We start from the raw sequence: 19,656 nt of genomic DNA on the forward strand, positions 1-19,656 counted from the left end.
AAGGTCGGATGAAGATTCAGAGGTCAAATGTGGCGCATGGAAGGCAGCATGGCTGGCCTAGGACAATTCGGGGGAGCAGGCGGACCCTCAAGGTCGTGTCACGTCATGGTTGGGTCATGCTACCCTCTTTGCTATAGCGATAATACTGGTGTTTAATAGGGGCATAAACTTTATTCCTTTGCCATAAATACATGTTGGTTTGATTGTTCAGAGAGCGGTTTGAGGAAACAGTGACGGGGGGTTATAGCACGTGAACGCCTTATAAGTGGCCTGTGAGATATATGGGTTGGTAACACTGAAGACCTCCATGCAAAGACATTGGCTCTTCATCTGATGTGTGAACACGCCCTTCCAGCATTAGTATCCCCTTAATGGTGCACACATCTTTTAGGTTTTTCCAGGAAATAAAAATAAATATATGTTGTAAAGGGCTGTGTCAAGACAACCCTACAAAGTAGACAGCCACCCGTGACCAGTAAGCCTTGGAATGGGAAGGTTTTGAAATGTTAAGGTTGAAAGAACACAAGTCTATCGAGTTCAACCTATCACTCCTCAACACTGAAATTGTTACACCAAAGTCGTGAAATTCTGGAAATGTTAAGATTACCCAAATGTGAGTAAAATGAAACAAAACTCCAAAACATCTCAGTATACTGAGTATCAAAAATGAGCGCCACATGCAGAAATCTCAACAGTACTCGCCTTGGCTGCTATCGATGAGGTTTTTTAATGGCATGAATGTTGTACCTTGCTGAATGCAATTTTGTACACAAATCATCAAGATCCGCTGCTGGCAGCTCCTTTTGCTATTGCCAACCAAATAATTCTCAGATGTGTTTGTTGGGAGACAATTTTGGAGACGCAGCAGTAAGCACGTTTAGACCACTGAGACTGGTCGCAGTAGAACGAGCAACTTGTGGCCTGGGGTTGAAATGTTGAAAAATGTCTCCTCGGACACTTTGGATAAATGCTCTGCAATCTCTGATTGTCGTTGGCAACTATAATTTAGTGAGTAAACCAGCGCCGGCTTTATTAATGAATAGTTTATTTCAAATATAGGTTGATTGTATCATGACATGATCAGAGAATTGTAATACATTGTTATTTTTTCTTGCTCTCTCTCGCTGCTGTAGCTTTAATACTGTAGAATAAGAAAATCATCAGATATTTCATTGCCTAATGATACATATTCACTTCACTTTTTATGAGGGTAATACAGTAGTAGTAATTGCATTTATTTTAGTGTCTCTTGAGTCTTCTCATATGTTTGCACTTTGCAGATACTGTATATAGTATTTGTCGGTGACATTGTTCTGGCCTATCAGTTACAGCAGTGCCTGGTTAGTAAAGAAAATGTCCATCTGAAAAAAATACTGTTATTTAATAATTGTAAAAAACTGAAGTTATTGATTGCTAATAGACTGATGGTCAGCCCTGTTCACCAAATCAGCAACACTGCTTGTGCCTGATGAAACGCAATCTGAGCAGATTTAATCAATAACATTAATTGGTACTTTTTATTTTTTAACAATAAATATTAAACATTGTTTTGGATGCTGGGCAAACTTTTTAAAAATAAATAAAAAAACTAATACCTAGACGATAATTTTATTTAATAAAAAAATACACACAATAGGACTTATAAAAGCATATGCAACACCCAACAGCTTTCAAAAGTAGTGGGTCAATAAAAACCTGGCCCGATAATTAAGAGAAGACGGGTGGGGACATATATGTATATCCCTCTCTATCTGTCCCTAAATGTATCGCTGCCTGTCAGCGGAGGTTGGCACCCTCTTGAACGCAATATGGCGCCCCCGCTCAACGGCAGCTCACCCTGTAAACCCTACGGGTCCCTAAACACTCATGGGAATCCTAAAATCATAATGATGTAGTCCTGAATTACCCACAGTACAGGGCCCAAGAGATAACAACAAACCAAATCGGTGCCAAGTGATATTTTCACCAAAGTGTAAAACAAACCTAATATGGTCTGGCCGTATCCTTTATCTAACCGTCCTGCTCTAATGGCTATTACACCCTCAAGGGTCCCCTACCTGGCGACCCTACCTGCCAGCGGAGATTGGCACCCTCTTGAACGCAAAATGGCGCCCCCGCTCCTCGGCGGCTCTCCCTGAAAGCCCTACTGAATCCCTTGCCGTACTGGGATACTAAAGGGATAGGTGCCTTGGGGGCTACACTAGTGATCCATGCCCCCGGACAGCTCTTAACAGTCAGACCATAAAGAAAAACCCAACGCGTTTCCCCCCCATGATATGGTTCCTCAGGAGGCATATGGGAAAAGATTCTGTGTGTATGAATCACATCAGAGATGTATGCTGCGCCTGGTTGCAGGTGACACCATATCATGGGGGGGGAAACGCGTTGAGGAGAGATATGAACACAGATAAGTGTATCAGTGTTTTTTTAAACTTTACTTTTGTTTTTCACCGTTTGTGGGTTCACAACCCATGTCTAGGTATGTGTTTTTGGTAATATCTGGACGCATTAAGAACATGCTGTGATTACTAATATAATTTAGATCTTATGTATATATATTGGGGAGAATACACGGTAATAAAAATGATCTATATTGTATATATGTATGGGGGATTTCGGTTATCAAACCCCTATGTACTCGTTTGAGGAGCTGTAGTAGGTTACAGCAAGTAGCAGCAGGTGCCCTAGGTGTTTTGTGTTAAGTCCGCTATCTTGGGTTTTTCTTTATGGTATGACTGTTAAGAGCTGTCCGGGGGCATGGATCACTAGTGTAGCCCCCAAGGCACCTATCCCTTTAGTATCCCAGTACGGCAAGGGATTCAGTAGGGCTTTCAGGGAGAGCAGCCGAGGAGCGGGGGCGCCATTTTGCGTTCAAGAGGGTGCCAACCTCCGCTGGCAGGTAGGGTCGCCAGGTAAGGGACCCTTGAGGGTGTAATAGCCATTAGAGCAGGACGGTTAGATAAAGGATACGGCCAGACCATATTAGGTTTGTGTTACACTTTGGTGAAAATATCACTTGGCACCGATTTGGTTTGTTGTTATCTCTTGGGCCCTGTACTGTGGGTAATTCAGGACTACATCATTATGATTTTAGGATTCCCATGAGTGTTTAGGGACCCGTAGGGTTTACAGGGTGAGCCGCCGTTGAGCGGGGGCGCCATATTGCGTTCAAGAGGGTGCCAACCTCCGCTGACAGGCAGCGATACATTTAGGGACAGATAGAGAGAGATATACGTATATGTCCCCACCCGTCTTCTCTTAATTATCGGGCCAGGTTTTTATTGACCCACTACTTTTGAAAGCTGTTGGATGTTGCATATGCTTTTATAAGTCCTATTGTGTGTATTTTTTGATTAAATAAAATTATCGTCTAGGTATTAGTTTTTTGATTTATTTGTGCATTTCATACTAATTCCAACTATCTAGCAGTATATAATTTCAAACTTTTTAAAAGCATTGATCACATATATTGAAGCACATTTACGTTCTTGATCACATGACTTTTGATATCCATAGGACATCAGTTTTTATACATCAATAATTAAAAAATGATACAAGGCCAAATACAGTTTCCTATGTTAATAATTTCAATGGATCTGTTAAAAACGTATGCCATATGGATGGTGTCGGTGTGACATCTGTGGGGTTAGTTTTTGTCTTTGTTTGATCCAAGTAGTACAGGATACAATTTTATTTTTATTTTTTTACACATGGACTATTGGCCCTGCAATAAAAATATCCAGCAGGACTACCATATTCACTTGCATTGGTCAGTGTGCTGCCACACACAGATAACATATGGACCAGAAATACACTCTTCTATGAACTTAATCCCTAACTTGTACCTAAATTGTCCATAACTGTTACTTTTAGGCAGCGCACACCATCAGTCACGTGATACCCAACGTCTTTCATTCTCTTCGCTTATAATGCAAAGTGCTGAACCTCTGTATTCCTTGTCTCGATTTAGTCTTTGAACCAAGATATTGGGGACCACACTATATAAATGTGTGTTATTAATAATATAAAAGTACTTTGAATGCCCACCTATGTATGTTTGATTGTAAACCCCTTCGACAAGATCCAGTTCCCTACAGGTACTGATTTTATATTACCAAAAGAGTAGGCCTAGAGCTAGCTGTGATACCCCTACAAAAACAGCTCTTCTGCTGTTCTAGTCATCTATTAAACCTATTTAGATACATTTGCGTAAAGCTAGTTCACACAAGTCTCCTATATTACCATATCGGAGTATGATGGTGGGAGACATGCTGAGCTCTGGAATATGTTGTTTTCTATGGAGTTGGGTCAATATTCGCTCCCACCTGCCCACATTTTTCTGATTGACAGCTCTCAATTAGCTCGGGTACTAACCGAGTGTCTTTGGCGTGCTCGAAAAATATGTTCAAGTTCTACGCCTACATATCTCACAGCTATTTGACAACCGCCACACATGCAGGGATTGCCTAACAAACTGGTAATCCCCGCATGTGTGGCGGCTGTCAAACAGCCATGAGACATGCAGCCGCGGGGACTCAAACATATTTTTCGAGCTCGGTGAAGACACTTGGTTAGCATGCTCAGATCACGCCTTATCCCAGCATGTTCGCTCATCTCTACTCTCAATCTCTGTGTGGTCGGGGAGAAGCTGGACTCACAGGCTTTCTCTCCGAGTCCTCGCAGCATTTAAACAGCTGTTTGACATTAAAATACTGACTGAAATCCTAGAAATTTCTAAGCCCAAGTTCAGGGTCTCCTGCTCTGTTTTATGCACTTATGGATCCATTTGAACTATTTAATTTATGTTGTCAAAAGTATTAAATCAAGCCCCACAATGATTTTTCAAAGCTTCCCTCAAGCTACATCACACAATGTACTTATCTATATAGAGGGAGTTTTCTTCTGAGCTTATGGGTATGTGCCCACGTTGCGGATTCTGCTGCGGATTTTTCCGCAACGGATTTGGAAAATCCGCAGTGCAAAACCACTGGGGTTTTCACTGTGGATTTTCCTGCGGTTTCTTCTGCGGGTTTTCAACTGCACTTTCCTATTGGTGCTGGTTGAAAACCGCTGCGGAATCCGCAGAAAGAAGTGACATGCTGCGGAAAATAATCCGCGTGGAATTTTCCGCAGCATGTGCACAGCGTTTTTTTTTTCCCCATAGGTTTACATGGTACTGTAAACTTTGGGAAAACTGCTGCGGATCCGCAGCGTCAAATCCGCTGCGGATCCGCAGCAAAATCCGCAGCGTGTGCACATACCCTATAAGCTCTAATATTACTTAAAGTGATTTATGAGCTGAAAATGAGTGCAATTTGGAAGGTGATTTTTTTTAAAACACTTTTTAAAACATTCACGGAGCTTTGATGGCTACTGACGTTGGCAGTATGAGAGGTTGGGGGTTGGTTCCCCGCTCTTGCCAGCACACATCCAGAACTGGGTAAAGCTTTCCTTGGAACTCTGCATGAAATGTATAGAGAGGTATCAGTTCGTCAGGGTTGTCGGCATTATAAAACATAAGCTCCCCTTTCTCATAATTTAGGAAGACCCCAATGCGCTGTGGGCGGGTTTGGATGGGCAGACAGACACTGGGAGATGTGAAGGCTTCATAGTAGCGTCCTTCTTTAAGGCCAATGAGCCATGCTCCTGCCTCTGGTGCACGAATCATCTTGCCTTTTCGGCTCACTGTGCCCTTCACCACGCCGATTCTCCACTTCGGTTTGGTACCAACGATAACTTCCCAGTAATGTTTTCCGGTAGAGAAGCCCCGTGTTGCCAGCACGCAGCTGCTGTTTTCAAAGCCTTCAGGGTTGCTGCCACGACGGCCGGCTGGTGACTTGCACTGTACCACGGTATCTCCCCTGGACAACTGTAAAAGCGGATGGGCCGTGAGAGGGTCCAGTTTCAGAACCTCAGGAGCTAAAGAAATCACAGAAGGTGACATTGTAAAATAGAGGGCACAATAATGAAATAAGAACATTTTCCCAAATCTAAGTCTATGTCTTCTCACTTGAAGGAAGCTCGTCACCAGGAAAGAATTAGGGCATGAAACGTCTTAAAGCAAATATTAATATGTGCAACGTTTTATGCTGATCTATATCTTGGCACATATTTATGGCAGCCAGAGCTCCATTTTCCTGATACAGAGTATCAAAACAGACACTTCATGATAAAAATCTTTGTGCTACCTGCAGCCACCACTAGGTGGATCTTGGTGTATCCTACTGAAACACCGTAAGCTCCAGGGCTCCCTCTAGTGGTGACTGCATGCTTAGAATTGAATCCTTTTATTCTAAAAAACAAACAAAGCTTCATCGGCTATAAAGAGATATTATGAAACTAATCAGATATAAAAACTATGTGATGTTAAACTAGGGAGATTCACTTGAATGTTTATATAGAGCAGATACACTGGAGATTTCCGATCTGGACTTGCTGGCTGACAATATGCAGCGTGTTACAGTAGCAGCATTCTCAGTTTCTGCTTTAGATTTTCTACTGTGGTTTTAATCCTTAGCAATGCATAGGTTGAAATCTGCTGCAAATCTGCATGTAACAGGCCCAGTTCTCCCAGTTGTGAAGTTATTCATGAATATTCAAGACCAATAACTGAAGAACTGGCACGGTAATAAGAAAAAATGCCCCAGAATTATTTACCAGGTTTCACTATAAAAAGCACCCCAGGATTAGACAAGAGAAAGTAGTAAAACATATGCCCCACTAATTAAAACTTTCCCTTAATGTAAGGAAGTGGGAACGATTTTTGTGCTCATTGTCTACATAGTTAAAGGGAATTTCCCCCTATAATGTAAAAGGACCACTTTATCAGAATACTAACCACACGTTCAATCATGTCTCTTTGTCACGTGTTACTGCAGTGTGTGTAAGAACGATGTGTATTATTGGCACTTGTGTACCCGGACTAGTCCCGTAGTGGCATGATTGACAAAAGGCATGAGCAGAGAGGAGAAGAGGGACGTCTCCTCCTCCCTGCACACGCTGCTTTGTTAATGACAAGTGATGAGCAAGCGTGTTCGGATAACGTGTTATCTGAGTATTTTGGGTGTGCTCAAATAATATGTTCGAGTCCCTGTGGCAGCATGCTGGAGTTTGTTAGGTAATCCCCACATGTGTTGCGGCTGTCGAACAGCCAAAACATGCAGCCATGGGGACTCGAATATATTATCCGAGCACGCCCCAAAATACTCGGTTAACAGCCGAGCACCATGCAGCTGCGGAGACTCGAACATATCATCCGAGCATGCCCCAAAATACTTAGATAACAGCCGAGCACCATGCAGCTGCTGGGACCCGAACATATTATCCGAGCACGCCCCAAAATACTCAGATAACAGCCGAGCACCATGCAGCTGCGGAGACTCGAACATATCTGAGTATTTTGGGGCGTGCTCGGATGATATGTTCGAGTCTCCGCAGCTGCATGGTGCTCGGCTGTTATCTGAGTATTTTGGGGCATGCTCAGATGATATGTTCGAGTCTCCGCAGCTGCATGGTGCTCGGCTGTTATCTGAGTATTTTGGGGCATGCTCGGATAATATGTTCGGGTCCCAGCAGCTGCATGGTGCTCGGCTGTTGTCTAAATTTTTTGGGGGCGTGCTCGGATGATATGTTTGAGTCTCCGCAGCTGCATAGTGCTCGGCTGTTATCTGAGTATTTTGGGGCGTGCTCGGATGATATGTTCGAGTCTCCGCAGCTGCATGGTGCTCAGCTGTTATCTGAGTATTTTGGGGCGTGCTCGAATAATATGTTTGAGTCCCCGCAGCTGCATGGTGCTCGGCTGTTCTCTAAGTATTTTGGGGCGTGCTCGGATGATATGTTCGAGTCTCCGCAGCTGCATAGTGCTCGGCTGTTATCTGAGTATTTTGGGGCATGCTCAGATGATATGTTCGAGTCTCCGCAGCTGCATGGTGCTCGGCTGTTATCTGAGTATTTTGGGGCATGCTCGGATAATATGTTCGGGTCCCAGCAGCTGCATGGTGCTCGGCTGTTATCTAAATTTTTTTGGGGCGTGCTCGGATGATATGTTCGAGTCTCCGCAGCTGCATAGTGCTCGGCTGTTATCTGAGTATTTTTGGGGCGTGCTCGGATGATATGTTCGAGTCTCCGCAGCTGCATGGTGCTCAGCTGTTATCTGAGTATTTTGGGGCGTGCTCGGATAATATGTTCGGGTCCCAGCAGCTGCATGGTGCTCAGCTGTTATCTGAGTATTTTTGGGGTGTGCTTGGATAATATGTTCGAGTCTCTGCAGCTGCATGGTGCTCAGCTGTTATCTGAGTATTTTGGGGCGTGCTCGGATGATATGTTCGAGTTTCCGCAGCTGCATGGTGCTCGGCTGTTATCTGAGTATTTTGGGGCGTGCTCGGATAATATGTTCGGGTCCCAGCAGCTGCATGGTGCTCCGCTGTTATCTGAGTATTTTGGGGCGTGCTCGGATGATAACAGCGGAGCACCATGCAGCTGCTGGGACCCGAACATATTATCCGAGCACGCCCCAAAATACTCAGATAACAGCCGAGCACCATGCAGCTGCGGAAACTCGAACATATCATCCGAGCACGCCCCAAAATACTCAGATAACAGCTGAGCACCATGCAGCTGCAGAGACTCGAACATATTATCCAAGCACACCCCAAAAATACTCAGATAACAGCTGAGCACCATGCAGCTGCTGGGACCCGAACATATTATCCGAGCACGCCCCAAAATACTCAGATAACAGCTGAGCACCATGCAGCTGCGGAGACTCGAACATATCATCCGAGCACGCCCCAAAAATACTCAGATAACAGCCGAGCACTATGCAGCTGCGGAGACTCGAACATATCATCCGAGCACGCCCCAAAAAAATTTAGATAACAGCCGAGCACCATGCAGCTGCTGGGACCCGAACATATTATCCGAGCATGCCCCAAAATACTCAGATAACAGCCGAGCACCATGCAGCTGCGGAGACTCGAACATATCATCTGAGCATGCCCCAAAATACTCAGATAACAGCCGAGCACTATGCAGCTGCGGAGACTCGAACATATCATCCGAGCACGCCCCAAAATACTTAGAGAACAGCCGAGCACCATGCAGCTGCGGGGACTCAAACATATTATTCGAGCACGCCCCAAAATACTCAGATAACAGCTGAGCACCATGCAGCTGCGGAGACTCGAACATATCATCCGAGCACGCCCCAAAATACTCAGATAACAGCCGAGCACTATGCAGCTGCGGAGACTCAAACATATCATCCGAGCACGCCCCCAAAAAATTTAGATAACAGCCGAGCACCATGCAGCTGCTGGGACCCGAACATATTATCCGAGCATGCCCCAAAATACTCAGATAACAGCCGAGCACCATGCAGCTGCGGAGACTCGAACATATCATCTGAGCATGCCCCAAAATACTCAGATAACAGCCGAGCACTATGCAGCTGCGGAGACTCGAACATATCATCCGAGCACGCCCCAAAATACTTAGAGAACAGCCGAGCACCATGCAGCTGCGGAGACTCGAACATATTATCCAAGCACACCCCAAAAATACTCAGATAACAGCTGAGCACCATGCAGCTGCAGAGACTCGAACATATTATCCGAGCATGCCCCAAAATACTTAGATAACAGCTGAGCACGATGCAGCTGAGGGGACTCAAACATATTATTCGAGCATGCCCCAAAATACTCAGATAACAGCCGAGCACCATGCAGCTGCGGAGACTCGAACATATCATCCGAGCACGCCCCAAAATACTCAGATAACAGCTGAGCACCATGCAGCTGCTAGGACCCGAACATATTATCCGAGCATGCCCCAAAATACTCAGATAACAGCCGAGCACCAAGCAGCTGCGGAGACTCGAACATATCATCTGAGCACGCCCCAAAATACTCAGATAACAGCCGAGCACTATGCAGCTGCGGAGACTCGAACATATTATCCGAGCACACCGCAAAATACTCAGATAACAGCCGAGCACTATGCAGCTGCGGAGACTCGAACATATCATCCGAGCACGCCCCAAAATACTTAGATAACAGCCGAGCACCATACAGCTGCTGGGACCCGAACATATTATCCGAGCATGCCCCAAAATACTCAGATAACAGCCGAGCACCATGCAGCTGCGGAAACTCGAACATATCATCCGAGCACGCCCCAAAATACTCAGATAACAGCTGAGCACCATGCAGCTGCAGAGACTCGAACATATTATCCAAGCACACCCCAAAAATACTCAGATAACAGCTGAGCACCATGCAGCTGCTGGGACCCGAACATATTATCCGAGCATGCCCCAAAATACCTAGATAACAGCTGAGCACCATGCAGCTGCGGGGACTCAAACATATTATTCGAGCACGCCCCAAAATACTCAGATAACAGCTGAGCACCATGCAGCTGCGGAGACTCGAACATATCATCCGAGCACGCCCCAAAATACTCAGATAACAGCCGAGCACTATGCAGCTGCGGAGACTCGAACATATTATCCGAGCACACCGCAAAATACTCAGATAACAGCCGAGCACTATGCAGCTGCGGAGACTCGAACATATCATCCGAGCACGCCCCAAAATACTTAGATAACAGCCGAGCACCATGCAGCTGCTGGGACCCGAACATATTATCCGAGCATGCCCCAAAATACTCAGATAACAGCCGAGCACCATGCAGCTGCGGAGACTCGAACATATCATCTGAGCACGCCCCAAAATACTCAGATAACAGTTGAGCACCATGCAGCTGCAGAGACTCGAACATATTATCCGAGCACGCCCCAAAATACTCAGATAACAGTTGAGCACCATGCAGCTGCGGGGACTCGAACATATTATCCGAACATGCCCCAAAATACTCAGATAACAGCGGAGCACCATGCAGCTGCGGAGACTCGAACATATTATCCGAGCACGCCCCAAAATACTCAGATAACAGCCGAGCACCATGCAGCTGCAGAGACTCGAACATATTATACGAGCACGCCCCAAAAATACTCAGATAACAGCCGAGCACTATGCAGCTGCAGAGACTCGAACATATTATACGAGCACACCCCAAAATACTCAGATAACAGCCGAGCACCATGCAGCTGCGGGGACTCAAACATATTATTCGAGCACGCCCCAAAAATACTCAGATAACAGCCGAGCACCATGCAGCTGCAGAGACTCGAACATATTATACGAGCACGCCCCAAAAATACTCAGATAACAGCCGAGCACTATGCAGCTGCAGAGACTCGAACATATTATACGAGCACACCCCAAAATACTCAGATAACATCCGAGCACCATGCAGCTGCGGGGACCTGAACATGCCCCAAAATACTTGGAAATTATCCGAGCACGTTCGCTCATCACTATTCAGTGGGTGAGATACCAGGGATGGGTGACGGCGATCCTGGACTAGTCCAGATACACAAGTGGGGGATTAGAGACTGTTTTCATACACACTGCACTAACATGTAGGTGAAATAAAGGCATGATTGCAAATGTTATTAAGAGCCTGATAAAGTGCTCCTAAGACATTATAAGGGTAAATCCCCCTGATAGGTTCCCTTTAAAGGGGTTGTCCACTACTTTTATATTATACTATCCTTAGGATAGGTCATCTATAGCAGAACGGTAGGAGTGCAATATTTCGCACCAGCACTGATCAGCTATTTCTGTTGCAGGTGGCAGCCGGACATGATCAGTTGCAGAGGAACAGCACAGCGTTGCCAGCTGTATCATGGCCGCGGGTCAGTACTGTACAGCCTCCTCTGCTTGAATGAATAGGGGTGGATCTGCAGTGCCCCCCTGTGGCCACTAAGCAGATGACAGAGTTGTGCAGTTTGGTGATTGATCACGTCCTGCTGCAGCTTGCACCAGGAACAGCTCATCGGCGGATGTCGCAGCCTCATTAGTCTGATATTGAAGATCTATTCTAAGGATAGGCCATCAATATATAAGTACTAGACAACCGCTTTAATAGTTAATAGTCAGCTTCTCTTAGAGTTGCTCTGCAGCATGTACATTCATATACACAACTAAAATAAAAAGGAAGCTTTGGAAATATTACCCAATAAAATATTCTAGGATTCTGTGCACACAGCCCCTATGATGACCATAGTTGTAGAATATTACTTATTATATATATGGTATATTATTTTAGTTGCTGCAAAATTTCTCATACCCTTAAAGTCGTTTTCCCATAAAAGACTTACAAAATACAACCAGTGATTCTAATGCAATGTGGCGACACATGCGCCAAGAGCTATCTACATATCCACTCCTGACATAAGTGTGGGATCCCACTGGTCAGATCCCCAGCGATCTGGTACGGTTTTTATAGTAATACAATAAGTGATGTAGCATTCATTTCTTGTATATTATTGGATGAACTTGAAGATCCTCACGGGGCAGAACTCGGCGGTGCAGACGCTTCCAGACTGTTAGTTTTATGTCATCTTGTCGAAATCCAGGCTTAAAGAAGATAGCGCTGTAAGAGGAGTCGCCACAGCGAGGGAGCGGAGGCTGACAGCTGCGAGAAAGAAATGGAACGTTACTTGAAATATTAACCTGGATCATGTGATAATGATATAAATGTAAACCATAAGAAAAATTGAAGCAAAGTCCAAAAAGTAATCAAAATATAAAACTAGGAAATGGTAATAAAAACAAGGACAGTAGTATCCTGACAGAAGATGTTACTATTTAGCATGGGTAAAGTGCTCAAGTGCAGCAGGAAAGAGACCAACAGGTCCGAGGTAAGTAGTAAGGATAAAAGTATCCAAATGGCTATACTAATCTGCGCGCTATGCCATTATATAGGACCGGGTCCCATGCTTAAATCATTGCTTACCCATGGTGTTAGTATGTCAGGATCAGTGCCCACGCCGCCACCGACGCGCGTTTTGCCTCTTTCTCAAGGTGCGGTGGTGTGCAGTGTGCCAAACCGCCGTTAAATACCCTCACCTCCATGTGTTCATCATCATCATGGCGCATGTATCTGGATCTGTGCGCCGGTGATTGCGTCACTTCCGGCGCAGCGCGTCAGTGTCACGGGTCAGGTGAGCGTTGCAATGATGTCACTGACTCGCATACATCAGCACCCGGCGCCTTCCATGATGCTCCGGATATCACAGACCGCAGACATGCGTACCTGAACGCAGGAGTGGTAAACGAAGGGGGAGAATCTACCGGACTAACTAGATTTAAATATTACAATGAGACGATATGCAAATAACCAAATAATAAATATATATGATATAAATGTGTGTATCGCTCACCTGGAGGTCACGGCAGCATAGTTCTGTCAACAGGAACAAAACGAAAAAATGGTTAGGGCGGCTTAACACAGCGGTTTTCTGGCATTAATTAATGCTTTTTTTTGGGGAGGGAGGGTGTTCTGCAACCAGCTCGTGAATTAATAAGAGGATATTAAAATCACTACAACCAGTGCAAATACGGCGACTTTGCTCAGAATTATGACTGTAAACAAGATAAAGATCAGAGGTTGGTCTCGCTATGGTCTCTTCCATCTGATAGTAGCGGCACACTTTGAGGTTTTTCTTTGTTTTTGTTTTTTTTTTAAGATAAAGCTGTAGTTTTGGTCACAAAATGTGTAATATGTCTAGTAATACATTTATAGTACAGTATTAAGCGTCTATTTTATTTATAAAATCAACATCATCAATAGACAAAGTTTTGAGGTATTTCTCCAGATGGTATTATTATAAGTGGCCACATAAGAGCAGTGTGAACGCTGGTGAATTATATTACTGCACATTAAAGCACAGTACGGCCACGATTATACTCTGCTTTTTGGTTTGATTCACACATGTAGTAAAAGGAAGCTTAAAAACTCTGGCAAAGATGCAATGCTAGTACATTTGGTGATGCTGTGAGTGCAGTGGTAATTTTTACTAAAGCGAATCTGTCATATTGACAATTCAGCCTAATCTGCAAGCATCAGGTTATAGAGCCTGAGGAGCAGTGCAGACTTATATACAGTATCAGCGACTGAGTTATCCTTACACAGACTGACACCAGAGGATCCTCCGGTAGGCCCAGGCGCCAGCAGGCACAACAATACTGCTATATCTCCCAAATTGACTGTTTCCGGCCTCGCTAAATACACTTGCATTGAGGCTGGGCCTATCTAGCCACAATGTGGTCGGGAGTATGAATATCACATACTTGCGGTCACGCACCCGCTCACGGCACCGTAGAATCCTCACAGCCTGCAGAGCGCGAGATGTGAGGACTCACAAGTCTGCAGCCACATAGAGTCATGAAGTGATTGCGGACTTGTAGCTTAAGACCGGACAACCCATTTAAACATTTGTTTCCAGGACTGCTTCTATAGGAAACCTGGCGATGCCCCATCTTCCTGTCTTGTATGATTACACCCTTATATTGAACATGGAAATGAAGAGAAATGTCTCACCTGGATAAAGTGCAAGTGGCTGTCGTTTCCCAGGTTCTCCAGTTGCCGCTCTTTGTCTCGCACAATGCGCAGAATCTCATTTCTCTGCTGTAACTGAGTCTCGATGGAGTTGATGCGTTCTGTAGCCTTTGTGGCTACCAGCTTCAGGAAATGAGACTCTTCTTCGGCAATGTATCGCTGGAGATCACGGAATTCCTTGCAGATTAAACGCTGAAACACATCGGATTCATTCTGGAAAGCAAGACAGAGCGCTCATTACTTTGGAGGTTCTGTTTAGGAGCTATCGCCACATATGCTATATCCTGCCTAAGAGGCCCAGAGCTTGTATCTGCAGAATGGGAAGATTTTGTAAAATCTCATTGAGAACGCTGGCACTGTAACCTGGATGTTTTGCCTTTTAATTAAGATAGCAATGCATGACATCCATCCATTAAAAGGGATGTCAAGGATATTATAAAAAAAACTATCCTTATAGTAGACAATGTATTAAAGTAAAAAAAAAAACACATTCAGACATCTGTTTTGCAGGTGAACAAACTGCCTTCTGTTAGAACCAAACATTTCATATTCTGACTCCTAAGTCCACAGCACCTGTTGCCATTTTCTACCCCACAGTTTCTATGTTTTTGTGCACAACTGAGGCACTTGGCCTAGTTTCCATATGGAAGGTATGGATTTTGGCCAAAGTTCATCCATTAAGTCCACTTCTAGCCAGACTTCTTCATATAGCTGTGTTTCTCTGCTTGCTGCCAGTTTTGAGCTGATGGCACTGCTGGACATCTTCCAACTTCTAAGGGTATATGCTCACGATCCGGAGATGCTGCAGGTTTGACACTGTATATTTATGCAGCATCAAACCCGTAGCGGTCAGCAGTGACAGCATAGTGGATGGGAGTTCTAGAAATCCCATGTCCCCTAGAAATCCCAGGCGTGTATGTACGCCTGCGGATCACCCACGGAGACGGACATGCGTCGCGTCTTTCCAGACCGAAGCATGTCCATTTCACCCATAGAATGTATTGAACGCAGTGAATCCGCACGGTTCAGTGAAGACATGCGTTCAATAGACGGCAGCACTTTGCACGCAGCGTATATGCACTGCAGCCAAAGTGCTGCTAGTTCCGGATCATGGGCACCCAGCCTAACAGAAGTAAGCATGATGTGTCCTTTATCTGCTGCACCAAGTTTCCTTGGCCAACCACTGCGTCTATGGTTCGAAATGTTGCAGATTTCTATGTGTCCTCAATGCTTTACCATCAGGGATGCATCTGAATGACTCCAACTTTATTCTGCAGCAGGACAATGACCCCAAACACACAGCTAGTGTCATTAAGAGCTATGTCCAGTGTAAAGAAGAACAAGGAGTCCTGGAAGTGATGATACTGCCCCCAAAGATCCCTGATCTCAGCATCATTGAGTCTGTCTGGTATAAAGAAGAGACAGAAGGATTTGAGCAAGTCTACATCCACAGATTTGTGGTTGGTTCACCAAGATCTTTGGGAGAACCTCCCTACCAAGTTATTTACTTACTGCTGTGTGAAAGTATCTAGAATTGATGCTGTTTGGAAGGCAAAGGGCAGTCACGCCAAATATTGATTTGATTTAAATTTATCTTCCGTTAATTCATTTTGCATTTTAATAATTGATAGGAATAAACTACCGTAATACTTTTTTTTTTTTTTTAAAGCAATCCTATTTTACAACATTTTTTCCACACCTGCCTAAAACTTTTGTGCAGTACTTTATGTGCATATAAGCAGTCAATTTCCAATCAGTGGCTTGTCTGTGCATTGCGTTGTATACTCACACCGCGATACAAGGACGTCTGAAGTCGACCATTTTTGCCTACATTTCTTGTGCTGCTGTTTCGGTAGTTCCTTCAGTGTCTCAGATTACTTTGCCGTACTGTGCCGTACAATCACATGGGACATGCAGGTGCACAAATATGCTGTGGTCAGTAAACAAACATACGTACATTGTGCCTCAGCACAATGGGATTAATCAATACATGAATTCCACTATTGCTTTACACGTAAAAACGTGAGCTACTTAAATAACGTTTTTTAATCAGAGGAACAGGAGGAGCAGTGCCAGATCCCTTCAAAATGACCTCCAGAGGCCACTAACATCCATGTGTCTACTCAAACTGTCAGAAACAGACTCCATGAGTGGGGTATGAGAGCCCGATGTCCACAAGTGGCTGTTGTGCTTACAACCCAACATCATGCAGGGCGATTGGCATTTGCCAGAAATTGCCAAGATTGGCAGATTTGATATTGGTGTCCTGTGATCTTCATGGATGAGAGAACATGTTAACACATGTGACAGACGTGACAGATGTGACAGAGTCGCCATGGAGAACGTTCTGCTGCCTGCAACATCCTCCAGCATGACCAGTTTGGCAGTGGGTCAATAATGGTGAGGCATTTGTTTGGACTGCCATTAGGTACCGGGATGTGATCCTCAGACCCATTGTGAGACTATATGCTGGTGTGGTTGGCCCTGGGTTCCTTCTGATGCATGACAATGCCAGACCTCATATGGCTGAAGTGTGCCAGCAGTTCCTGCATGATGAAGGCACTGATGCTATGGACTGGCCTGCCTGTTCCGGAGACCTGAATCCAATCCATCACATCTGGGACATCATGTCTCATTCCATCCTCCAACGTCATGTTACACCACAGACTGGCCAGGAGTTGACTGATGCTTTAATTCAGGTCTTGGAGGAGATCCCTCAGGAGAACACCAGCCAACTCATCTGGAGTATGTCGTGGCATTGTAAGGAGATCTTGCAGGCTTGTGGAGGTCACACACATTACTGAGAATCATTTCCTTCTCTTGAGGCATTTCCACTGAAGTTGGATCAGCCTGTAATTTGATTGTTCTCAATGCATTTCACTATTATTATTTATTATTATAGCGCCATTTATTCCATGGCGCTTTACATGTGAGGAGGGGTATACATAATAAAACAGGTACAATAATCTTGAACAATACAAGTCGCAACTGGTACAGGAGGAGAGAGGACCCTGCCGGCGAGGGCTCACAATCTACAAGGGATGGGTGAGGATACACTATGTAAAGAATTTAGATTTGCAACTGGAATATTTCATTCAGTAATATCTAGAATGTGGTATTTTAGAGTCATCTTTATTTTTGAGCAGTGTATATAAAGAGAACAATAAGCATTGAATTTACATCTCAGGAGCCTATTTGCATAGATTGTATGTCACCAAGTAGATGTCTAGTTTTAGGTTACTAAAGCTTAATTGTTTTATAAATGAAGCTATCCAATAATTTTGTGATATACTTTGCATATTTCATGTTTTTATTGCAGTCAGTGAATAAGAACACCTAGAGATCAAAACTTAATCCTGTTTTCAGCTGAGAGGTACCATTGCATTTAGTACAGGCAATTAATTCTCTCTGCAAAAAACTGTCTGGTAATTTGCTGCACTACCAATGTTATGCAAGGTGTTTCTTAAAAATTATTAACGTTATCACCTATCTGTGGGATAGGGGATAGCTTGCTGATAACTGGAGACCAGTCATGAATGGATTGGAGGTGTGCATACTTGGTTTTTAGAATCATAGAATGTTAGAGTTGGAACGAACCTCCAGGGTCATTGTGTTCATCCCCCTGGTCAATGCAGGATTCAGTAAACCATCTCAGACAGATGTCTTTCCAGCATCTGTTTGAAGACTTCCATTGAAGGGGAACTCACCAACTCTCGTGGCAGCCTGTTCCACTCATTGATTATTCTCACTGTCAATTTTTTTCCAATATCTAATCTGTATCTTCTCCCTTTGTTTAATTCCATTCTCGTGCTTCAATGTACAGATGAGAATAAGGATGATCCCTCTACACTGTGACATCCCTTCAATATTCATAGACAGCTATTAAGTCTCCTCTTAGACTTTTATTTTTTGCAAGCTAAACATTCCCAGATCCTTCAACCGTTCCATGTAGGACATAGTTTGCATTCCGCTCACCATCCTGGTAACTCTTCTCTGAACTTGCTCCAGTTATTTGATCTCTTTTTTTTTAAATGTGGTGCCCAGAACTGGACACAGTATTCCAGATGAGGTCTGACCAACGAGGAGTAGAGGGGGATAATGACTTCACATGATCTAGACTGTATGCTTCTCTTAATACATCCTAGAACTGTTTGCCTTTTTTGCTGCTGCATCACACTGTTGACTCGTGCAGTCTGTGATCTATTAGTAAACTCAATTCTTTTTCACATGTGATGTTGCTTAGTTTTCTTCCACACATTCTATAGATGTAATTTTCATTTTTATTGCCCAGATGTAGAATCTTGCATTTCTCCCTGTTACATACCATTCCATTAGTCGCTGCCCATTGTTCAAGCTTATCTAGATCATTCTGAATCCTTTATCTGTCTTCTCTAGTGTTAAGGCCCCGTCTCACATAGCGATTTACCAACGATCACGACCAGCGATATGACCTGGCCGTGATCGTTGGTAAGTCGTTGTGTGGTCGCTGGGGAGCTGTCACACAGTCAGCTCTCTCCAGCGACCAACGATCAGGGGAACGACTTCGGCATCGTTGAAACTGTCTTCAACGATGCCGAAGTCCCCCTGCAGCACCCGAGTAACCAGGGTAAACATCGGGTTACTAAGCGCAGGGCCACGCTTAGTAACCCGATGTTTACCCTGGTTACCAAAAAAAACAAACAGTACATACTCACCATCTGATGTCCGTCAGGTCCCTTGCCGTCTGCTTCCTGCTCTGACTGAGTGCCGCCGTACAGTGAGAGCAGAGCGCAGCGGTGACCTCACTGCTGTGCTGTGCTCTCACTGTACGGCGGCACTCAGTCAGAGCAGGAAGCAGACGGCAAGGGACCTGACGGACACCGGAATGTGAGTATGTACTGTTTGTTTTTTTTACATTTACGCTGGTAACCAGGGTAAACATCGGGTTACTAAGCGCGGCCCTGCGCTTAGTAACCCGATGTTTACCCTGGTTACCAGTGAAGACATCGCTGGATCGGTGTCACACACACCGATTCAGCGATGTCAGCGGGACCTCAACGACCAAAAAAAGGTCCAGGCCATTCCGACACGACCAGCGATCTCGCAGCAGGGGCCTGGTCGCTGGTACGTGTCACACATAGCGAGATCACTACTGAGGTCGCTGTTGCGTCACAAAACTTGTGACTCAGCAGCGATCTCGCTAGCGATCTC

General features: G+C 44.6%; 1 protein-coding gene across 1 annotated transcript in view; it reads right to left on the reverse strand.

Annotated features, from left to right (window-relative positions):
* Nucleotides 1-4,585: 4,585 nt before the first annotated feature.
* The window catches only part of TRIM50 (tripartite motif containing 50), a 34,433-nt gene continuing 19,362 nt past the window's right edge, over nucleotides 4,586-19,656 (reverse strand). Inside the window, exons 3-6 of the mRNA XM_077299450.1 lie at nucleotides 14,449-14,679; nucleotides 13,289-13,311; nucleotides 12,416-12,540; nucleotides 4,586-5,919 (exon numbers count right to left, since the gene is read on the reverse strand). Of these exons, the coding sequence (XP_077155565.1) occupies nucleotides 5,354-5,919; nucleotides 12,416-12,540; nucleotides 13,289-13,311; nucleotides 14,449-14,679 (945 nt within the window). The 3' untranslated portion in view covers nucleotides 4,586-5,353. The remainder of the gene's footprint in view (nucleotides 5,920-12,415; nucleotides 12,541-13,288; nucleotides 13,312-14,448; nucleotides 14,680-19,656) is intronic.

This window comes from Ranitomeya variabilis, chromosome 3, assembly GCF_051348905.1.
Source record: "Ranitomeya variabilis isolate aRanVar5 chromosome 3, aRanVar5.hap1, whole genome shotgun sequence".
In the NCBI taxonomy this organism is placed as follows: Eukaryota; Metazoa; Chordata; class Amphibia; order Anura; family Dendrobatidae; genus Ranitomeya; species Ranitomeya variabilis.